The following is a 22,914-nucleotide window of genomic DNA, read 5'->3' as shown; positions in this document are numbered from 1 at the left end:
ATGTCTTCATATTCAGAATTTGTAACTAAAATATTTAAAGAAGCTGATTTTAAATGCAAATTAAAGGGCAAATGTTCCCAAACAGGGTTAAAAAAAAAAAAAGAATTCTTCTCAAGTCGCTACTGCTCCCCTTGTGGGAAGGGATGAGTTAGGAGCTCAGGATCGACATATACACACTACTAGGTAAAAAACAGATAACCAGCAAGGACCTACTGTATAGCAAGGAACTATACTCAATAGTTCATAATAACCTATAAGGGAAAAGAATCTGAAAAATATATATATATATATTCTATATATAGAATATATTGAATATAAATATGGATATATATATATTCTATATATAGAATATATAGAATATAGATATGGATATATATATTCTATGTAGAGAATATATAGAATATATATGGATATATATATTCTATGTATAGAATACATAGAATATATAGATACAGATATAGATATTCTATGTCTGGAATACATAGAATATATATATGCATATATATATTCTATGTACAGAATACATAGGATATATATGGATATATATCTATATATAGAATATGTAGAATATATATATTCTATGTGTAGAATATATATGGATATATATATTCTATATATAGAATATATAGAATATATGGATATATATACTCTATGTATAGAATATATAGAATGTATATATGGATATATATATTCTATGTATAGAATATATATGGATATATAGCGAATACATATATATATATATATCACTTTGTTGTACACCTGAAACTAACACAACATTGTAAATCAACTCTACTCCAAAAAAAAAAAAAGCCCCCCATACACACATACAAATAATAATGCTCCCCCTGGGTAGATCCCCACTAGAAATTCTGGAACCATGTGGTTACCTAATGTCAAATATCTTCCAGATGCTAAGCGATGAGCTGCATGTTTAAACCTCATGGTGTCTAAGGTACACACCTGCGGTGCAAGACCTAAAATTAAGACTCAGTACTATCTGCTGCCTTAACATCTGGTAAAATCGGGAAGACTTAAAATGGCCTGACCACTGGTTCACCTCCCCTTCTGCTCCCACAGATTGGGTCTCCCACCCGAGCAGCCCTCCTTATCAAGGGACCAGACACAGTGCCTGCTTATCCCCCAGAACTATGCAAACAGGCCAATCACATCCTCCACGTGGACCAGGGGACACCCCACCCTCTTGATACTACAAAGCCTACCTCCCACTGCCCCCAATTGTTCACTCTGGTCCCACGTGACCCCCCCCCCAGTGGGGCCCTGCATGCATGGATAGCCTCGTCCCTTGGGCTTGGAGAACGTGTGACTAATAAGGCACTGCCCATCTCACCTGTCCAGTGGCAGGTGTTGTGCCATTCCTGTAACCAGAGGGAGAGAATCCCTCCCTCACCAACAAAGTGAATAGGAGGCAATCAAACAACACCAGTAAGCACCATGCAAGCTGCATAAAGTGTGTGCTACTCAAGGGGGTGAGAAGAAAAAATGGAGAAGAAAACTCCACTGAAGGACTTGGCCCAGCCTGGCCAGACTTCACTGATGACACCTTCACCACAGGAGGCCCAGAAAGCCACACCCTGTTTCCCCATCAATCTCCCTTTGATAAATGTATCTCCATCTTATTTTATTTCTCTTCTTGGCAGGCTAAAGGAGGACTTTCTGGGAGTGTGGGTTGCATCCGCTTCTCTGTGTCATGAAGAACAAGGAGAATGTAGCTAAAGCTGCAACTCTCTCACCTAAAAGATGCTTTTGTTAAGCACAACACGATTGTGAAATACGCTACTGTACCTCTTCTGTTGCTGTCTCTCCCTCTTCTTCCTTAAGTCCACAAACAGAAATGAAAGAAAAACATAAATTCGCACAAGTTTTTAAGTTGAATCTAAAAATTAAACAAACTGTATAGCCAATATTTTGTAATACTGTAAATGAAAAGTAACCTTTAAAAATTGTATAAAAATAAAAAAATTAAAACACATAAAAATTTTTTAATTTAAAAAATAAATGAAAATTAAGCAAACTATAATAAAATGCATGTTTATCAAAACGAAAGACATCTATTTATTGAGAAAATATATCAATAGCAAAGATATGATAACTGAGCAATGCCTACGTAGTTCATGCATTAGATTTCAATATTATGAAATTAAAGACATATTTTCATCACTCTTACTCCTGAGAAAATATAACTAATTAGTAATACTGCTTAATTATATGTTTGATCCTGTATCTATATCCAAAGCATATTGCAGACCTATAGAGCTATCAGGGAAAATTCAAACCATATACGTAAGCAATTAGAAAATTTGAACAAAATTATGGCTTTTTGGCTTTTATGTCCTTATAAGCATGCCTTTAATTAAGTTTTGAACCAATTAATAAAAACAGATCAAAACCTTTTTCACCATCAGAACAAAATGATAACATTTCTGAACGATGTAATATTTAAACACAGATTTCTGGTTAAAGAAAGAAACTTTAAAGTAAGAAAGGGTGAGGCCATCCTGGGCTCAAACAGGTCTCCACTCTGCCAACCCACTGGAATTTCTATTTCCCCCGATCAAAGTGGGAGAACCAGGCGATATCTCCTAAAATTGCAAAGAAATAAGAACCTTCCCATCCCTGAGCTCATGGAATTTTGGACTGAGGGAGTTGAAAGCAATCTCATATTTGCTTATATCCTCTTACCCAGTCCCTTCTATGGACAGATGAGGACACCGAGACCACAGAGTTAAGTAATTTGCCCAGAATCAGAGCACAAGTAAATAACATGATCAGGACTCACTTCAAGATTCCTGGTTCCTAATTTAGTCTCTTTCCTACTCTACCACGCTGCCTCTCAAGATTCTCGTGGAAGGCAAGTGGTGGAGGAGCTACCACACTGCCACCTTCTCTGGCCCAGCCTCACGTTTTTGGCCAGTTCCAGAACAATACTCTCAGATTTCTGAGACTGGCAAAGAAAATACAAAATGTGAAAACCTGATCCAGCCAGCCAAGACTGAGTCAGCCCAAGACGTTCCCCAGCACTGGGAATCTCCAAATCAATTCTGGCAACATAGCAAATTTTAAAGCTAAAATAAAGTCCAGGAAAAGAGAGTCCGTCACTTGTTGCAAAATCCGGGTGTTGGTTTTTCGGCGATGTGTTGATTGCACCTCTTTAATATTGTCTCATTCTGCCCATGCCTTGTCCTTCCTTTGCCAGGACCGCCATCTTCTCTCACCAGGGTTACATCACCTCTAGTCTTCCTTATCTTCAACCTGTTCTCCACACAGTAGCCAGAGATACCACTCTAGAAGACAACCCACCGTACCATGCTGCCCTCGTGTTGAAAACTTTCCATCTTTTCAAGATAAATCCATAATCCTTAGAACGGTTGAAAGGCCACCATGATCTGACCCCTGCTCACCCCTCTAGCCTCATGATTCTTTATTTCAGCTAACAGTCACATACAACTTTCTCACATCAGCGACACCTTCCAGGACACTGCTTAAAACAATCTTTTCAAGGAAGACTTTCCTGACCCATAAGCCTGAGTTAGGGGACTCCCTTATTTGCTACCATAATCATCATTTATTTATCTGTCTCCCTAACTAGTCTGTGTATTCCTTGGGGCACAACTTGTGTCTTTATTCATTTTTGGATCTCCAGGACCCAGCCACTGTCTGGAACCAAGGTATAAGCTCAATAAATGTGTTAAGTGACTAGATAAATGAACCTATAAAGTCTCCTATTAACTCTTTAAATCTCAAAGAACATTCATTTTCTTCTTATCCACATGAGATCAAATTAAAATTCACTATATGCAACACAGAATTGTTAGCTATGTAGAGTTTTACACTTCTCTAAATCCAATTATTTTTATTAATTGTGTACAGCTGAAACAAATGAATTAACAAAAAACACACTATTAAAAATGGGATTATCCTTAGAGCTAGGCTGGAGAGCAGTAGGGGTTCTTACATGAATAAGTGCTAATCTCAACTTTTACAGGTTAGCTAGCAGCAATTACCGAGGGACCTAGGGCTTTATCAGTGTCTGAATTGACCTTAATTTCTTGAAAGAGACATTAAATAGAGAAAGTAACTGCTCAGAGAATTTATAGAAATACTTAGCCTCAAAAGGTCAGGTAAGCTTTGAAGAACCTTGGCTATGACCATCACCAGCTCCACCAGAATAGAAGCTCATTTTTAGTCCCTGGACTGCCTCGCATATGGCAGCATTCAGTCTGTCAATAAAATGTTGAATGAAGGTATTTATGTATGTCACTCATGCCTCAAGTCTTTCTTAGGAGGAGGTGGGATATATTAATAAAATAAACTTAAACATTAATCCTTAGTTCACAGAATTACAAAGTGTCAGAATTAGGTAGATCCTTAAAAGTCATCTATATACAATGCTTGAATTGATTTTTATGGTTGGCAAATAATTGTATTGGCAAAAGGTTATTTTTAAGATAATTATAATCACATGGTCAATTAAGTTGAGATTCTGCAGGATCTTAGGATAGGGTATGAATCATTCACTTGACGAAGCTACAACTTAAAATCATTTTACCTTGTTGCTCTTCTAAGAAAGCTAATCAGAGGAAGCCTTCAAAGTCTTAGAACCTCACCAACAGTTATTTCTTTTGGGAACCTGGCCAGGGAGGCAGGCTGCTGATGCGGCACGTGGCCAGGACTAAGGACAGCTGTCAGCCACGGTGAGTGTCAGGCAGTGGCTGGTTAGGACAAGTGGCTGGTGTGGAAGGAGGGTGGGGGCCAGTCCAGAGGGACCTGAGGAGGGCAGCCAGCCTCAGAGCGGCTGAAGGTCAGGGGCAAGAGCAGGGTTCTCTCCATCTGCAGACAGTACAGGGACGCAGTCTTAGGCTCACGAGCTTGTGGAGGACCTAAACCAATGCCCACCCCTTGGTTGAGCAACTATCCTCAAGATAGATTTTGGAGGAAGCAAAGTGGGGAAGATTTATAGACCATAATCATGTAGTCAGTCAAGCCAAGATCTTAGAAGATTTTGAAGAGGACCATTGAGTTAGCAGAGAATACCATGTAAAATACTTTGACCTCGATGGAAACCAAACACCAAGATGAACAAGCTGCGTCTTCTCCATTTCCAGGGTTTCATAATGTTCTCATGACACCCCCAGTCTGTAGTCCCCTTCTCAGTGTGCCCAGAAGCTGAGGTGGCCTGCTTTCCTCCTTTATTCCTCTGGTACTGTTCACAAGCCTCCCCTCTCCTCTTTATCCCCTCATCCCTCCCTGGGTCAGCAGGGAAGGAGACCATGAAGTCCCCTCTCTACAGGGGGACTGAAGCTACAGGTGAGATCTTCTTAGGCAGGAATGAATGATCTTTTCAGTGTGCACCATCTTGCCTCCCAAACGCTGCCCCAACCTGTCAACAAGTAGGAAATATACACCTTGGCATCTTGTATGTAAGAACCCCAGAGGCTTGGGCTGGTGGTCAGGGGAAGTCCATCTCGCTAAAGGAGATAACAGTTTCTGTCCTGATCTCTTTTTATCAAATCAACGTGATATTCTTCGGTAAATATTTTCCCCATTAAAATGGCATCCTTTGAACATTTGCAAGTGTGTACTGAGTAAACATGTGCAATAGTTGAGATCAGATGAACACAACTCAGACACTCACTTAGCTGGTCTGTCACTCGTTTTAACACTGCCAGCTGCTGGAGGGAGCTGTTACCACTGAACACTTGAAAATGGTTCTTAACACACAGAGGAATGACTTTTAACACACAAATGAGAGGTTTGAAAAAAATGGCCAACCCTGAATAAGGTCTGCAAGTCTACTTAACAGAGATGCACCAATGTCATCCTCCTGGTTTCCATCTCCTACTGCAGCCATCTGAGATGTCATCATTAGCAGAAGCCCGGCAAAGGGCACACAGGACTCTGTACTATGTCCCTGTGAGTCTGTACTCATTTCAGAATAAGAGGTTAAAATACATTTGTGTTCCTTGTCATGAATAGTATGGCTGTATATACCAGAATAAGAATTCTCATTTTGTTCTCCCTACTACCCAAAATTAGAGGGAGGGAATAGAGTTACTGTCATTCCCCACACTCCAAGAAGACAGACACATACTTGTTCTGGTTCTCCGCCTCTAGGGAAGAAGTTATAAGCCTTGCTTATCAAAATCCTGGGCTGAAAGAGGCGAGGAAGCTAGATAATCCCTGGAAAAATGAGCTTGGAGCTTAGGGCTTGGAGCTGAGGAGATGAAGCAGATTGAAGACAGAAGGGGGCAGAAGGAGGTGGGTGTTCCAGGAGGTGCTACCCAGGCCCTGCTTGATGTAGACGCTGAACCAGGGACCACTGGGGCATCTGGGTAGCACCTGGGCACGATGTACGAGGAGGCATATGACTGGTCACTGTGAGAGGCATGGCCATGTCCAGCCAGGGCAGAGGGCCTGAACCAAGCTGAGGGACCAGCGTCAACAGCTGCCAATAGGCAGCAGGAAACCCATGTCAGAAAGTCACCACCACAAAGAACCAGGGCCCTCTCCCCTCCAGTCACCACTGAAGACCCCATGATGACTCTAAGTCCCCAAGAAGGAGTGAGTCTCCAAACGCTTCACCCAGATTGAATCTCCTGCCAGCCAGGAGGCGGGGGCATAAAGCAGATATTATGGTGTCTAGAGAAATTAGTGACGCTGACGGTCCACGGCCAGAAGTGTTATGAACCAGATCTGAACCCGCAAAGATTATGTTATTTATATCCCTCACGGAATGTTGGTTAGAGAAGGAAGCACAGGGAGCTGCTGTTTAGATACAATGGGCTGGAGGAGCAAAAGGTACAATTCCATGAGATTTCCCCAAGGTGGTTTCAACAGAGCCAGAGATTTTATCTAAAAGCCTTGGATTTATCTGAGAAGAATCTACTGGATGTGACTGGTACTTTAAAAATTCACTTTAACAATTTATTGGGTTGGCCAGAAAGTTCGTCTGGCTTTTTCCCATAACATCTTAGGGAAAAACCCAAAGGAACCTTTTGGCCAACCTAGCACAATAGCCAACACATGGAAACAACCTAAATGTCCATCGACAGATGAATGGATAAAGATGATGTGGTACATATATACAATGGAATACTACTCGGCCATAAAGAAGAATGAAATAATGCCATTTGCAGCAACATGGATGGACCTAGGGACTATCATACTAAGGGAAGTAAGTCAGAAAGAGGAAGACAAATATCATATGATATCACTTATACGTGGAATTTAAAATACAACACAAACGAACTTATCTACAATCAAAAACAGACTCACAAGTATAGAGAACAGACTTGTGGTTGCCAAAGGGAAGGGGTGGTAGAGGAGGGAAGGATTGGGAATGTGGGGTTAGCACATGCCAACTATTATATAGAGAATGAATGAACAAGAAGGTCCTACTATACAGCATAGGAAACTATGTTCAATATCCTGTGATAAACCATAATGGAAAAGAATATGAAAAAGGATATACATATAATATGTATAACTGAATCACTGTGCTATACGGCAGAAATTAAATACAACATTGTGAATCAACTATACTTCAATAAAATTTTAAAAATAAAATAAAATAAAAAAGCATGTTAAAGAGGTAAAACATATGATCTAATTGGCCTTTCTGATCATCACAAATAAGCCCATGTAAGCCTGGGTGCACAGCCGGGAAAGATGTGATGTCAAATAGCCAAGACGGCCTTCCCATCTTAACCTTGAAAAACAACCCCAAAACCAGAAAAAGACAGAAGGTTCTTGAAGCACAAAATCCAAGCATCCCAAATATCAGATAGTTTTTGTCTCTTTCTTAAATGTCAATCGCGTTTCCTATATATTCAGTCCCAAAGCTAATCACGTTATGTCATTTTTAATGTTCACTGACCCATCATAGTTTTTTCCTTACTTAACTGAATTACAGCAAGTCAAAGAGCACGTACCACTTGTCAAATGGGAAAAAGTCAAAATCTCTCTTTATGTAGAATAAATATTATTAAAGAGTTGATCATTAATGTTAATACTATATTCATCTAAAATAAAAATGTCTTCTGTGTAGTCATTTCTTCATCTCAGCCCAAGCAAAAATAACACAGCGATGTTTTTAATTCCTATTAGGATTCACAAGACTATAATTTACTTTGTAAAGGGCTCACAATTTTTAAAAATATTAGCAAAGAGAATCCCCAAGCTGGATGGCTCATCACTTCACTGAACTAACCAGCCCAGAGGCTGAGAAGCTGAAGCCAACCCTGCCCCTGCTGTAGAAGTCAGGGTCTGATTTTAAAAATGCTGTCTTCCTCTTGGTCTCGTGGGAGAAAGGGATTGGGGTGTAATGTTTTTACCTTTGTCTCTCTGTCTTAAAAGGAGCAAACTGAATTTCAACATGTAAATCAATAATGTTGTACCAGTGCATTAGGCAATCCATGGCAAGTTCAAATTATAAAATGTTTTTAAAGATGTTTATAAATTACAGGATAATTAAATTGTCACTCTATTTCACCTTAAATTGATTGTTTCTGAATTATACAGGCTGCTATGAAAGCCCACCTAACTTCTAGATCAAGACTGAAGATTTCATCTTTCTTCAAAACAGAAACGTCAAAGGGTCTTAAATCATCAACATTTTGAAATAGCAGTATTCAAACATAAGGGAATTTACTGCCTTGGTTCCTCCCAAATTTAAATTCCTTATGATAAAGACAAGCTGATGCCACCCCCATTTTCCACAACGTGGCTGTCAGTCTTGGCCCCTTTCTGGTCACATTCGATCTGCTGGGAACAAGAATCCAGTGATCTTAAAAGCTGTCCACATCTCTCCTGGAATCAATAAATAGGTACAAATGCAAACCATCGGGGTTTGGTAAATAGTCTTTGCTACAATTGGCCCAAGGCAGAAGCCCACTGAAATTCTCCCAAGAGGTGGCTCAGCCCATTCAGGCTCCCTCGGTGGCTCCAGGGTTTCCCCTTTGCCTGGCTTCCCAACCACATTTTCAGAATTCCTTGAATAAGTAGCCCATCTGATCCACCATTATCTTAGCTTGGTGCTTCCAGAACCACAGTCTCCCCTCGGCCCTTTACCCTGAGGCCCCTGCATTGGAACGCTTTAGAATTAGCTCACAGGCCTTGCATCAGCGGGGCCCCCGAGAGTCCCGTGATTGGCATTGAATTGGTGTCAGTTTCCCTCCCCCAGGGACCCTATTATCCTCAGCTCCCATTGGCTTCCCACAAATCTTCTTGGTGGAATTGCCAACTACAAACCGGCACTTGCCATCTGCCTCTACAAGGATTAAATCATGAGCTGTTGCAGTTGCTGACCTTCAACGCCCCTTGAAAGGAGTTCGGGGTGGAGATCAGGAACGAGGCACTCTGTGCTCTGGGAAAAACTCGCAGAACAGGTCTTCAGACAGTTAGATGCTTCCAGGAGAAGATTTTATGAGCCCAATTCTTGCATCTCCTCGTATCTAGAAAAGCACTAAAATCCTTCATGGTGATGTCTGCTCCTCGTGACAAGCAGTAACCTTCACGAGACGAGCAGAACCTTCTGCAAAAAATATGCTCTTGGTTGCACGGACTCCCTTTATCAAAATCACATATGTACTGACGTTTCCCGCTACCTCTTAGGAGCAGTTTCTCAGAGCTCTCTGAGGTGCAATCTCCCGGGCTATAGTCCTCATTCTGCCCCAAACAAAACTTAACTCACAACGTTCACGTTGTACATTTTTTTTAAGTCGACAAGTGTGATAAGAGTCCATCACTACGCATGACCAAGGCATAAGGTCCCTTGCTTTAGAAAGAACATGAACCCAACCTAACCGTAACACACAAGGACAAATCATTAAAGCCTTGCGTAGCCTGTCACTCCAGGCCTGGGTTCAGGGTCCTTCCTCTGGCTTCCTTTCAGCCCTCTACTCACCTCGAGCACAGCAGTTAACACATTAAGTGAAAATTACCTGCTGCCTCCTGGCTAAACCCTCAGTTCCTTACTTTCACACCCACTCTCGTGTGCCCAGAAAGATTCCTGGCACCTGGCAGAGCTAAATAAATGCTTGTTGAACAGAACTGAATCCAGTGAAACTACAGTGAAAACAGCAAACACTCACATTCTTTTCTGGGGATCCGGTGAGGTCGCCCGCATCTTCACTGCCTTCTTTTTGTGCCTCGTGTTGTCCACTTTCTTCAGCCTTCTCTGTTCCCTGGTCATAAAGGAAACCCATGGTATCACTAACCTTGGATAAGCTTCTAAGGCGACACCAGACCACACGTGCTGTGGTTTCCTTATTTAGATACACAATACATAAACAAAGCAAACGTGGACATCTGTGTATTAGTCACTGAACCCCTAGAGTATGGGATCACCAACCCTCGACATTGCTGATTGGATCTGTTGGTGTAAGTCCATAGAACCGACTCATGTGCATGGTAGAGTAATAAAGACCCTAATAGGAGTTAATTCACCCATTTAAGTCTTGTGAAGAGAACTCCAATGGATTCCATATTTAGGGAATATTTATTTTCTATTGCTTTTGTGGAAAGAAGCTTTATAATTTTAGAGATTAAAAAAGAAAGATAGATGATAGATAGATGAGGTAGACAGATAGACAAACGGATATGAAAAGATTAGAACCTAGTAGACATTCTGAGTAAATGGGTCTCCAGGAGATGGTTCAAGATACCAGCTCTTACCTCTGTGTTGCTCTGTGCTTCTCCTGCCACATCACCATTGGGAAGGGAAGATGCTTCCTTGGGCGATTTTGTCACCTGAATCATAGAAATTGAGAATGTCTGAGAATTTTCTTGAGGATAAATAGCTTGCATTTCGATACCATTTAACTATCCAAATTATATTTGTCTTCATTTTATCTTCACTACGACACTGTAACCTAATTCCATAGGTCAGTCACCACCACTCACACCTTAGAGGCAAGAAAATAAAGGCAAAATATGTCACATTGCAAGTTAGGGGCAGGGCTAGAATACACCTTCTACTTTATGTTCTCTTGACTTAACCAGTGGTTCCCAGTCTCTTAAAATATTAGGTTATTTTTCTCATCAGAAGGAAAAAAATTGTAACTATGTGAGGTGATGGATGTTAACTTATTGTGGAGATCATTTCACACCACTTACATATATTAAATCATTATGTTGTACCCCTTAAACTCATACAATGTTATATTTCAATTATATCAGTAAAAATGGGGTGGGGGTAGGATTCGATGATTTTTATTACAAAGGCACTTCAAGCTAACGGGAAAAAAATTAAGCCATATACACAATTTCCAGTTCCAAGCTTCTATGATACTCAATATTAAAAATTTTATATGTACCTAACTCTACCTTAATATATACATAGAGGCTATTTTTTTTTCATTTTTGTGGTTTTTTTAAACAGATATGGGAACATACTATGCACAGTTTGATTTTTTAGCTTAGTACATCATGTACATTTGTCCAGATTAATTCATATGGTTGTAACTCACTGTTATTAACATCTGCTTAATATTAAATATATAACAACTTATTCAAATATTTCCCAGTTTATGGTTTTTCAGAAAGTTCACACGTTTGTGCCTGTACAAACAATGCTATATTAAAATGAATAAAATGGTGGGGAGGATTAATTTCTTTCTAAAAAAAGAAATTGTAGCAATTTACATTCCCATCGTAATATGTGCCTGGCCCCTTTTCCTTTATCTCCATGAGCAATGAAGATGATTGCACTTTTTAATCTTTGCCAACCTGTTGGGAGAAAATGGAATTTCATTTTTGTTTGTTTGTTTTGTTTTGTTTGCGGTACACGGGCCTCTCACTGTTGTGGCCTCTCCCGTTGCGGAGCACAGGCTCCTGACGCGCAGGCTCAGCGGCCATGGCTCACAGGCCCAGCCGCTCCGCGGCATGTGGGATCTTCCCGGACCAGGGCATGAACCCGTCCCCTGCATCGGCAGGTGGACTCTCAACCACTGCGCCACCAGGGAAGCCCTCATTTTTGTTTTAATTTACATTTTCCTCATTACTGGAAAGGAAAGGCATATTTTTCATGAGTTTTAGCCACTTACATTTGCTATTCAGATAAATGCCTTCATATGTTTTGCCCATTTTTACGAGTTGTTTGTGTTTTATTATCAATTTTTATAGGTTCTTTATACAATAGAAATATTAGCCCTTTGTCAGGTTACAAGTTTTTTTCTCCAGTCTATAACTTTTTCAAATTTTGTTGGGTTTTTTTGTTTTGTTTTGTCGCCCTTTATATACACAAATTTATCTAAGTTTTATTCTCTGAAATGTATTTCTATTATTTTGTATTAATTATTAACATCTAGAGACTTAATCCACCTGGAATCTAATTTTGTATACGCTATAAAGTAGGGCTCTGTTTTCTTTCAGATAGATGACAAATTATGCCTGTACCATTATTTTTCCCTTGAATTGAGATGTTATTTTTGTCGTTTATAAAGTTCTATGTATGCATTTGGATCTGTTAACACACTAGTCTATATATAAATATATAAACATATCCATGGATGTATTTATCAGTTCCCATGCCAATATACAGCTTTTATCACTGTAGTTTTTAACATAAATTTCAATATTCAGAAAGGCAAGACTTTGCTACACAAAATCTCCTTTTTCAAGATTTTCTTGGCTCTTCTCAGACATGTATTATTCCAATTCATTTTAAGATCATTTTTGCTAGTGTCAAAAATATTAAATAGGCTTTTCATTGAAATAGCACTAAATGTATTTATTAGTTTAGGAATTATCACTTCTTATTGTTAGGTCATCCTACTCAGGGCATCATAGGTCTCTCCATTGCTTTAATATTTGTTGGTGTCTTTCAGATAAATCTATTCCTAAACATTTTAGAGATTTTTATCACCATTGTAGGTGAGATATGTTTTTTACATTTTAACTTCCTATCCATTATAGTTGATATAAATAAAAGCTACTAATTTTTGCATTTTTTTAATCCAGAAACTTAATAAACTATAATACTAATTCTAATGGATTTTATTGGAGTTTGTTGAGATTTCTAGGCATACAATTACATCATACACAAATAAAGATAATTTTTATATTTCATATATGCTACATATATATGAGATATTTCATTTTCTTACTTTTTTTGTAATAACTACAGCTTCTAAAACAATGTTTAATAATATGGTGATGACAGGCATGCCTATCTTTCTTCTGATTTTAATGCTTCAGTATTTCATGGTTCATTAGGATACAGTTTTCTTTTGATAATTGGTTTTTATAATATTTACTCAGTTTCCTTCTACTTATATTTTAATCCATGTTTATTTTAACTAGGAATGTCTGATGAATTATATCAAATATCTTCTTGGTATTTATGGACACAATCTTACAGTTTTTCTCCATCAATAAGTTCATGTAATGAACTACTTTGATAGAAAAAATTCTGCTCTAATTTGGTGTATTACCTTTAATTCATTGCTGGATACAGTTTGCTAATATATTATTTAGACTTCCCATCTGAATTCGTAACAGAAATTGATCTAGGTATAACTGAAAGTTTTCTAAGTAATATATCAACTGGTCAGGGATTTCATCTATTTCATATGTCTGTTCAAGTTATATATAGTCAAATTACATATAAATGTATTCAAGTTGTATATATTCAAATTATATATAAATTGTATTCATATATGCACACACAGAGGCACACAGACACACACTTTCTCTTTTGTATTAAATTAATCTTGTTTTTTCTTTTTATTGATTCACTGTCTACTCTTTTTTTTCTATGTTCCTAATTTTATAAGTTGAATATTTATTTTACTAAGTTTTTACCTTTCTCCTTTAATTATAAGAATATTTAAAGTTAACAATTTTCCTCTGTATAGAGATTTGGCTGTATATTGGGGTTTGTGTATGAAATAATATCTTTTGCTTATTATTTGATGACTTGTAATATCAGTTTTGTTTTCCCTTGGATATGGAGTTATTTGAAATGGCATATATTTATTTCTTAAGTTTTTATGATATTTCTCTTCCAGATTGTAATTCTATACTTGGGATAAAAATGTATCCTGTAAAATCATCCCTTTTTGAAATTTATGAAAGTTTCCTTTGTGACCAAGAACGTAATAGATTTAGAAATTGTTTAATAAGTGTAAGAGAATACATTCTATTAATATCTATCTAATATATTCTTATTCTTGTGTGTATACATATATCTATACATATCTATTAAACTGTTTGCTGTCACAGAAGACCCCAAGTAACCAAAATAATCTTAAGAAGGAAAGACAAAACTGGAAGTATTATGCTCCCTAGTTTCAAACTATACTACAAAGCTACAAAATCAAAACTGTATGGTACTGGCACAAAAACAGACATACAGATTGATAGAACAGAATAGGGACACTGAAAATAAACCCACACATTTAGGGTCACTTAACCTATGACAAAGGAGGCAAGAATACACAATAAGGAAAAAAAAAGTGTCTTCAATAAATGGTGTTGGGAAAACTGGAAAGCTACATGGAAAAGAATCAAACTGGACTACTTTCTCATACCATATACAAAAATAAACTCAGGGCTTCCCTGGTGGCACAGTGGTTGAGAGTCCGCCTGCCGATGCAGGGGACACAGTTTCGTGCCCCGGTCCAGGAAGATCCCACATGCTGCAGAGCAGCTAGGCCCGTGAGCCATGGCTGCTGAGCCTGCACGTCCGGAGCCTGTGCTCCACAACAGGAGAGGCCACAACAGTGAGAGGCCAGCGTACCGCAAAAAATAAATAAATAAATAAAATAAACTCAAAATAGATTAAAGACTTAAATGTAAGACCTGAAACCATAAAACTTCTAGAAGAAAACATAAGCAGTATGCTCTTTGACATCAGTCTTAGCAATATTTTTTTGGATCTGTCTCCTCAGACAAGGGAAACAAAAGTAAAATAAATAAACTGAACTACATCAAACTAAAAGACTTTTGCACAGCAAAGGAAACTATCAACAAAACAAAAAGGCTGCCTACCGAATTAAAGAAGATATTGCAAATACTACAACTGATAAGGGATTAATATCCAAATATACAAAGAACTCATATAGGGAATTCAGTGGTTAGGACTCCACTCTTCCACTGCAGGGGGCATGGGTTCGATCCCTGGTCGGGGAGCTATTGATAAGATCCCACAACCCACGTGGCATGGCCAAAACATAAAAATTAAAAAAACCCATGGGCTTCCCTGGTGGCTCAGTGGTTAAGAATCCGCCTGCCAATGCAGGGGACATGGGTTCGAGCCCTGGTCTGGGAAGATCCCACATGCCGCAGAGCAATGAAGCCCGTGTGTCACAACTACTGAGCCCATATGCCACAACTACTGAAGCCCACACACCTAGAGCCTGTGCTCCACAACAAGAGAACACCACAATGAGAAGCCCACACACCACAATGAAGAGTAGCCCCCGCTTGACACAACCAGGGAAAAGCTCACATGCAGCAACGAAGACCCAACACAGCCAAAAATAAAATAAATTAAATTAAATAAATTTATTTCTTTAAAAAGTTAAAAAAAATAAAACTCATATAACTCAACATAAAAAAATGTTAAATGGGCAGAGGACCTGAATAGACATTTTTCCAAAGAAGACATACAGATGGGCAACAGGCACATAAAAAGATGTTCAACATCACTAATCATCATGGAAATGAAAATCAAAACCACAATGAGATATCACCTCTTACATGTCAGAATGGCTATTATCAAAAAGACAACAAATAACAAGCATTGGTGAGGATATGGAGAAAAGAGAATGCTCATGCACTGTTGATAAAAATGTAGATTGGTGCAACTACTAGAGGAGACATTATGGAAATTCCTCAAAAAATTAAAGGTAGAACTGTCACGCAATCCATCTACTGCATTCCTGGGTATTTATCTGAAGAAAATGAAAACACTAATCTGAAAAAATATATGCCCCAATGTTCATCGCAACATTATTTGCAATAGCCAAGGTATGGTAGCCACCTCAGTGCCCATCAATAGACGAGTGGATAAAGAAGATGTGGCATATATATATATGGAATATTACACAGCCTTATAAAGAATGGAATTTGCAACAACATGGATGGACCTAGAGGGTATTATGCTAAGTGAAATAAGTCAGAAAGAGAAAGACAAATACTGTATGATTTCGCTTAAATGTGGAATCTAAACAAAGCAAATGAACAAACATAACCAAACAGAAACAGAGTCATAAATACAGAGTGGTTGCCAGAGTGGAAGGAGATGGAGGGAGGAAAGAAATAGGTGAGGGAGATTAAGAGATACAAACTTTCAGTTACAAAAAAATGTCACTGTTATGAAATGTACAATATGGGGAATACAGTCAATAATTCTGTAATATCTTTGTATTTTGTATACCGGGAACTAACATAGTGTTGTTGGTCAGTTATACTTCAAAAACAAACAAACTCATAGAAAAAAGTCTGTGGTTACCAGAGGCAGCGTGTGGGGAGAGGGGAATTGGATGAGGTAGACAAAAGGTACAAATTTCCAGTTACAAGATAAATAAGTACCAGGGATGTACTGTACAACATGATAAATATAATTACCACTGCTCTGTGTTATATACGAAAGCTGTCAAGAGAGCAAATCCTAAGAGTTCTCACACAAGGAAAAAAATTTTTTTTCTAATTCTTTCATTTTGTGTCTGTACAGGATGATGGATGGTCACTAAACTTCATTTCATGATATATGTAAGTCAAATCATTATGCTGTATACCTTAAACTGCAGCGCTGTATACATACAGTGCTGCAGTTATATCTCAATAAAGCTAGAAGAAAAGTTTTTAATTTTTAAACTTTTAAAAATTAAGTTGGCTGATTACATTTGTGTTTTTTGCTGTAAATTGTGCCTGATATGTAATAAGTACAATATATTTATTGAAAGGTATGTTTTTAACAAGTTTTCATTGTATGTCTAGGAGTTTCTGATTTATGAATTTGACTGCCATGTAGTATGATCCATAAAGATCCATGACTACTATATTTTCTTTATAGATTTTTACAATTTCTCATAATACCTCTTTTACCTAGTTAATGCTTTTGGTCTTGAATTCCTCTATATCTAATATTATTAATGTCACTCCAGCTTTCTTTTTGTTTGTTTATGCCCTTCATTTCCAGTTTTCTTTGAATTATTGTTTTATTGTTATAAATAACATATGTCTCAATCTATGTTAAAATCTAATACCACTGACAACTCCAATTCCAGTGTAGGCAAGTAATATCCTATAAGCTCTCTAACAAATAATGACTATAAACTCTGGGTGAATTTTTTTAAATAAATTTTCTTTAAAACAGAAGTAAAGGAAAAACAAGAGGAAAATGAACCAAAGTAAGAAGATTCAAGAGGAAGTTGACTTAAAAGATGAGAATGACTTGCACACTCAGGTTCACAGCTGCATTATTCACAACAGCCAAGAGGTGGAAACAATTCAAACATCATCAGGGCATGAATGGATGAGCATACATACAATGGAATACTATTCAGCCTTAAAAAAGAAGGAAAGGAAATCCTGACACACGCTACAACATAGATGAACCCTGAGGACATTATGCTAAGTGGAAGAAGCCAGTCACAAAAATACAATACTGTTTGATTTCACTTATATGAGGAATCGAAAATCGAAAAATTCATAGAAACAGAAAGTAAAATAGTGGTTACCAGGGACTGGGAATAGGGAGAAATGAGGAGTTGTACGAGTATAGAGTTTCAGTTTTACAAAATGAAAAAGTTCTGGAGATCTTTTGCACAACAATGTAAATATACTTAACACTACTGAACAGTAAGGTTTTTGAAAAATGGTTAAAAAAAAAAGTGAGAATGGCACTGGGTGAGTTGCTGTTCTCAGGGCTTAAGCCTGAGAAAAAGCAAATCTTGTGAGAGACATAAAACCACAACAGTAAACCCACAGGTTTTTTGCCTGAAAAATCCAAAAAAACAGAATTCAGGGCACCCACAGCCCCTAGAAAATGAGGACAGAATCCTGGACAAGTGAGAGGCAGATGGAGGGAGCCCCAAATTCTGTTTATAAACTCTGTCAAAATCTCCAGCTGAGCCCAGAACAATGTGTGTATGGGACTGGTTTCAGCTAAAGAAAAAAGAGCTCAACTCAGATTTAAGCTGCTACTAGAAACATAGAGTTTGCAGTTTGAGTACGACAAAGTAAATGCCTACTGAAACAAACAAACAAAAAATCAACATTTTTCAGAGGAATGTAACAAAATACAGTCTGCACAACACAACCTTCACTATCTCCAAGTATCCAAAACACTTGAAGTATAAAGAACAGGAAAATGTGACCCATCCTCAAAAGAAAAAACAATAAATAGAGACCAATCCAGAAAGAACTCAGATGTTGGAATTAGCAGACAAAACTTTAAAGCAGCTATTATAACTGTGCTCAAAGATGTAAAGGAAAATATGCATACGATGCTGAAACAATTAGAAATCTCAGCAGAGAAATAAAAACTATAAAAATCAAACAAGTGGGACATTCTATAACAGAAAAAATACAATATCTGAAATTTAAAACTCACTAGACTGGATGCAGAATGAAGATGACAGAAGAAAAAATAAGTGAACTTAAAGGTAGGTCAACAGAAATTGTCCAATTTGAAGACCAGAGAGAAACAAGATTTTTAAAAAATAAAAAAAGCTTCAGGGAAATATGGGATAATGACAAAAGACTTATCATATGTAATTAGAGTGTCAGAAGGGGAGATGAAAAAAAATGGGGCAGAAATAATATCTGAAAATATAATGGTTGAAAACTTCCTAAATGTGGTAAAAGACATATATATTTACAGATTCCAGAATCTCAGCAAATCCCAATAAGGATAAACAGAAAGAAAACTATGCCCAGGTACACCATAATCAAATAGCTGAAAACCAAAGATGAAGAGAAAATCTTGAAAGCTACCACAGAAAAATGACATATTACATACAGGGAACAAGGATTCAAGTAATCTTCATGTCTCATTAGAAACAATGAAGACCAGAAGACAGAAAGAAACAACATATTTAAAGTGTCAAAAAATTGTCTAAGTAAATGTAAAAGGTTAGATTTACTCTTTTTTAAAAAAAAATACATAGGATTGTTCAATGCAAAAATTATAATACTGTATAGTTGAGGTGATGATATACAAAAATGTAATATACATGATACATACAGCACAAAGGATGGGGGATGGTAAATGGATATATATGATTGCAATGTTTGTTCATATTATAAAGTGTTATAAGATTAACTATAGACCATGAAATATTAAGAATGTACACTACAATCACTAGGGCAACCAAAAATAGTTTTGCATTACAAAAAAAATGGAAGAAGTTTCGCTAAAAAGCCAAAAAATAAATTAAAAGGGAATTCTAAAGTACATCCAAATAACCCAAAACAAAGCAAGAGCACATAGAATAGAGGAATAAAAGGAGAGGGGACAAATAAAAAACAAGTAGTAAAATGATAAATCTAAACACAATTAATTCAACGATTACTTAAATATTAATAAACTAAATGGTCCAGTTGACAACAGAGATTGTCAGAATGAATAAAAAATGCACAAGATCCAATTCTATGTTGTCTACATGGGTAAGTTGAAAGTAAATGGATGGAAAAAGATATACCATGCAAACAGGAAGCATAAGAAGTCTGGAACATCTTTTTAAAACAGCTTTTTTTTTTAATCATTATATACAGATAAAAAGACAAAGAGTATTACCAGGGATTTTAAAAAGATATTTGATAATAATAAAAGGGTCAATTCATTAGAAAGTCAAATCATAAATATGATTGTGCTTTTAAAACGTATGAAGCATAAATTAGCCAGATTAAAGGGAAGAACAGACAATTCACATAACTGGAGATCCAACACCCCTTTCTCATCAACTGTACAGCAACTATTCAAGAATCCAGGCTAGGAAATTTCAGCCTCTCCAAATTTTTTAGAACAACTGATAGAGTTGGTTTGATTCTTTCTACCATATTAATTCATTAGAGCTCGTCTGTCTTCTCTCATGTTTTTCCTTCCCTTCATTTTGCTGACTTAAGTTTGTCTCCATTCTGTTTTCCTCAGCTCTGCCCCCGTTCTGCTAATCTAGATGTTCTGAAATGCTTTTCTATTTCACTATTGCTTACCTTTCTGTTCATAAAACTCACAGTTCTCTCTTAATAAATCACAGTTACATAATATGAACGATCCCCAACAAAATGATTTACCTCCCCTGTCCCCCACTGAGCCCAGACCTTCAGGACATTGGTATTTCCCTGCTTTTCTCCATATCCCCAAACCAGAATGGATATTCTCACATATGTCATTGTTCCCATATGGCCTTCCACAACTCCTGGCTATTTCTGAGGTTGTTTAAAATTCCTGACGTCACTATTTTGACAAGGTTTTCCTTTACAGAAGTGGCTCTCAGCTTCAGGAGCACATTAAAGTCCCCTGGGGCCTCCCCGCCCAGAGATTTCCATTCAGCCCATCTTGGCTACGGCCCTGGCATCTCCTGGTACTAACGGCTCCCCTGGTGCTTCTGCTGTGCATCTAGGGCTGAGGCCGACTGCCAGGGTCTGCCTGCTCCAGGTTTCTCGGGGGGCTGCCCCGCCCCCAACCCAGCTCACACTCACCGCTTCTCCCAGGGAAGACCCCTCTGTGGGCCACCGCCGGGACTAAGGGCAGGATGGAGGTGGGGTGAGAGGGGTTCAGCTGCCAGGCTGCTCCAAATCACTGCCCAGGACCCCTCCTGCAGTGTGAATGCCCCATCTGGGCCTGCGGGGCCCTGAGAGCTGAGCCCACCTTGGCCAACACCAGGGCTTAGTTCCTCCTTCAAACCAGCCCTTTCTGCTTTCCATCTTGCAGGAACTCTTGCCTAGTTTCTGGTCCTCAGACAGCACCCTCTGGTTTTCCTGCCCAGTCAGGAGACGAGGGGCTGGAGGGGAGGCTGCAGCATCACCTTCAAGTGGAGGGTCCTCTGCTCTCTCTTAGTCATGAGTTCTCTTCTCCTGCTCTTCACGCTTTTTTTTTCTCCTCATGCTTTTTATTTATTTATTTTTGCAGTAGGTCCTTGTTGGTTATCCATTTTATTTTTTTTTAATTTTTTTTTACTGTGCTAAAACTCACATAATCTAAAACATACTATTTTAACCATATTTAACTGTACATTTCAGTGGCACTAAGTACATTCACATTGTTGTGCAACTCTCACCATCAACCATCTCCCAAATTTTTCACCTTCCTAAACTGAAACTCTGTCCCCATTAAACACTAATTCCCATTCCCTCTCCCCACCCTCCCCACCCTCCCCACCCCCTGGCCCCTTGCATCTACCGATGTACTTTCTGACTATGAATTTGACTATTCTAGGTACCTCGTAGAAGTGGAATCAAACAGTATTTGTCTGCACCTAATGTATACTGGAACGCATTTTAACACATATATTACATTTTAATATATTTCCGGCAAACAGATTGTACCTTCCTTTTTTGCCCCTGTGCTATTCAGTAGGCCCTCACCAGCCCTCTACTTCATACATAGAAGTGTACATACGTCAATCCCAATCTCCCAATCCATCCCACCTCCCCCCCTTGGTGTCCATACGTTAGTTCTCTACATCTGTGTCTCTATTTCTGCTTTGCAAATAGGTTCATCTGTACCATTTTTCTAAATTCCATATATATGTGTTAATACACGATATTTGTTTTTCTCTTCCTGACTTACTTCGCTCTGTATGACAGTCTCTAAGTCCATCCACGTCTCTGCAAATGGCACAATTTCATTCCTTTTTATGGCTGAGTAATATTCCATTGTATATATGTACCACATCTTCTTTATCCATTCCTTTCCTCTGTTGATGGACGGTTATCCATTTTAAATACAGTAGTGTGTACATGTCAATCCCAAACTCCCAATCTATCCCTCCCCCTGACAATTCTCCCCAGTAACCATAAGTTCATTCTCTAAGTCTGTGAGTTTCTTTCTATTTTGTAAATAAGTTCAATTGTATCATTTTTTTTAGATTCCACATATAAGCAATAGCATACGACATTTGTCTTTCTCTGTCTTACTTAACTTCACCTAGTATGATAATCTTCGCTCTTTCTGGAACTACTCTTGTTCATGTCCTAGGTCTCCTGTGGCTGACTTCCAGGCTCTGGCTTTCCCAAACGATTTCTATTTCTTTGCATTTTATTTTGTGTTTGAGGTATTTCCTCCTGTTGATCTTGAACCACACGTGGGTCTCAATGGCATCCACTCCACCGCTCATCTTGCAGTTTTAAATTAGGAAATTTCAGAATGTCTGTTTCTGCTCCAAATTCATGTCTTGTACAGTCCTCATCAAATGTTTCTGTCTCCCTCTCCTTCTTCCTTTCACACTGCTTCCTTTGAAGGCACCTGGATCCTCTGTTCAGTCTGGTCTTCCTCCTTCAGGTTACTGGGAAACCCTGCACTTATTGAAATATTTTTGCCGTGACTCAAAATTGCTTTCAACGGAAGCTCACTAGTCACACCAGAAAATGAGGATCAAAACTTTTAATCACATGTCATTTTGGGCCCCAAATTACATTATCCAGACATAGTATCTGCACCTTCGTCACCAGACTTGGATACATCCTAAGAGAGAATCCATCTTCTGCTAGAGGATGGGACCATGGCCCCATCAGACGATTGGAACCCTCTTGAGCAATGTCAGTGTCACTGTGGGAAATGTCAGAACATCCTGGGGTGGCTGCTGTGACAACGGTCCCCACTGGGATGTTCAGATTCTGACACTGAATAGTCACACCCTGACAGCATTCTGTAAACATGATGCTTTGTCATTGTGATGACTGTACGTACCTCTACCAGTTACGGGAAAATCTATTTACATATAT

The 22,914-nt window shown here is 38.2% G+C and overlaps 1 protein-coding gene across 4 annotated transcripts in view; it reads right to left on the bottom strand.

Moving 5' to 3' along the window:
• Positions 1–22,914, bottom strand: part of SH3BGR (SH3 domain binding glutamate rich protein) — a 63,871-nt gene that overhangs the window by 11,040 nt on the left and 29,917 nt on the right. For all 4 annotated transcript variants that reach the window (XR_007477343.1, XM_049709691.1, XM_033418323.2 and 1 more), the window contains exons 4-6: positions 10,693–10,767; positions 10,110–10,202; positions 1,804–1,833 (exon numbers count right to left, since the gene is read on the bottom strand). Coding sequence is in view for 3 of the 4 variants with exons in the window: in XM_049709691.1 (XP_049565648.1) it covers positions 1,804–1,833; positions 10,110–10,202; positions 10,693–10,767 (198 nt within the window). In the remaining variant the exon portion in view is untranslated. The remainder of the gene's footprint in view (positions 1–1,803; positions 1,834–10,109; positions 10,203–10,692; positions 10,768–22,914) is intronic.

The sequence above is a fragment of the Orcinus orca genome, chromosome 5 (assembly GCF_937001465.1).
Source record: "Orcinus orca chromosome 5, mOrcOrc1.1, whole genome shotgun sequence".
Classification (NCBI taxonomy): Eukaryota; Metazoa; Chordata; class Mammalia; order Artiodactyla; family Delphinidae; genus Orcinus; species Orcinus orca.
The sequence above is the reverse complement of the archived record's forward strand: the minus strand, read 5'-3'. Positions and strand labels throughout refer to the sequence as shown.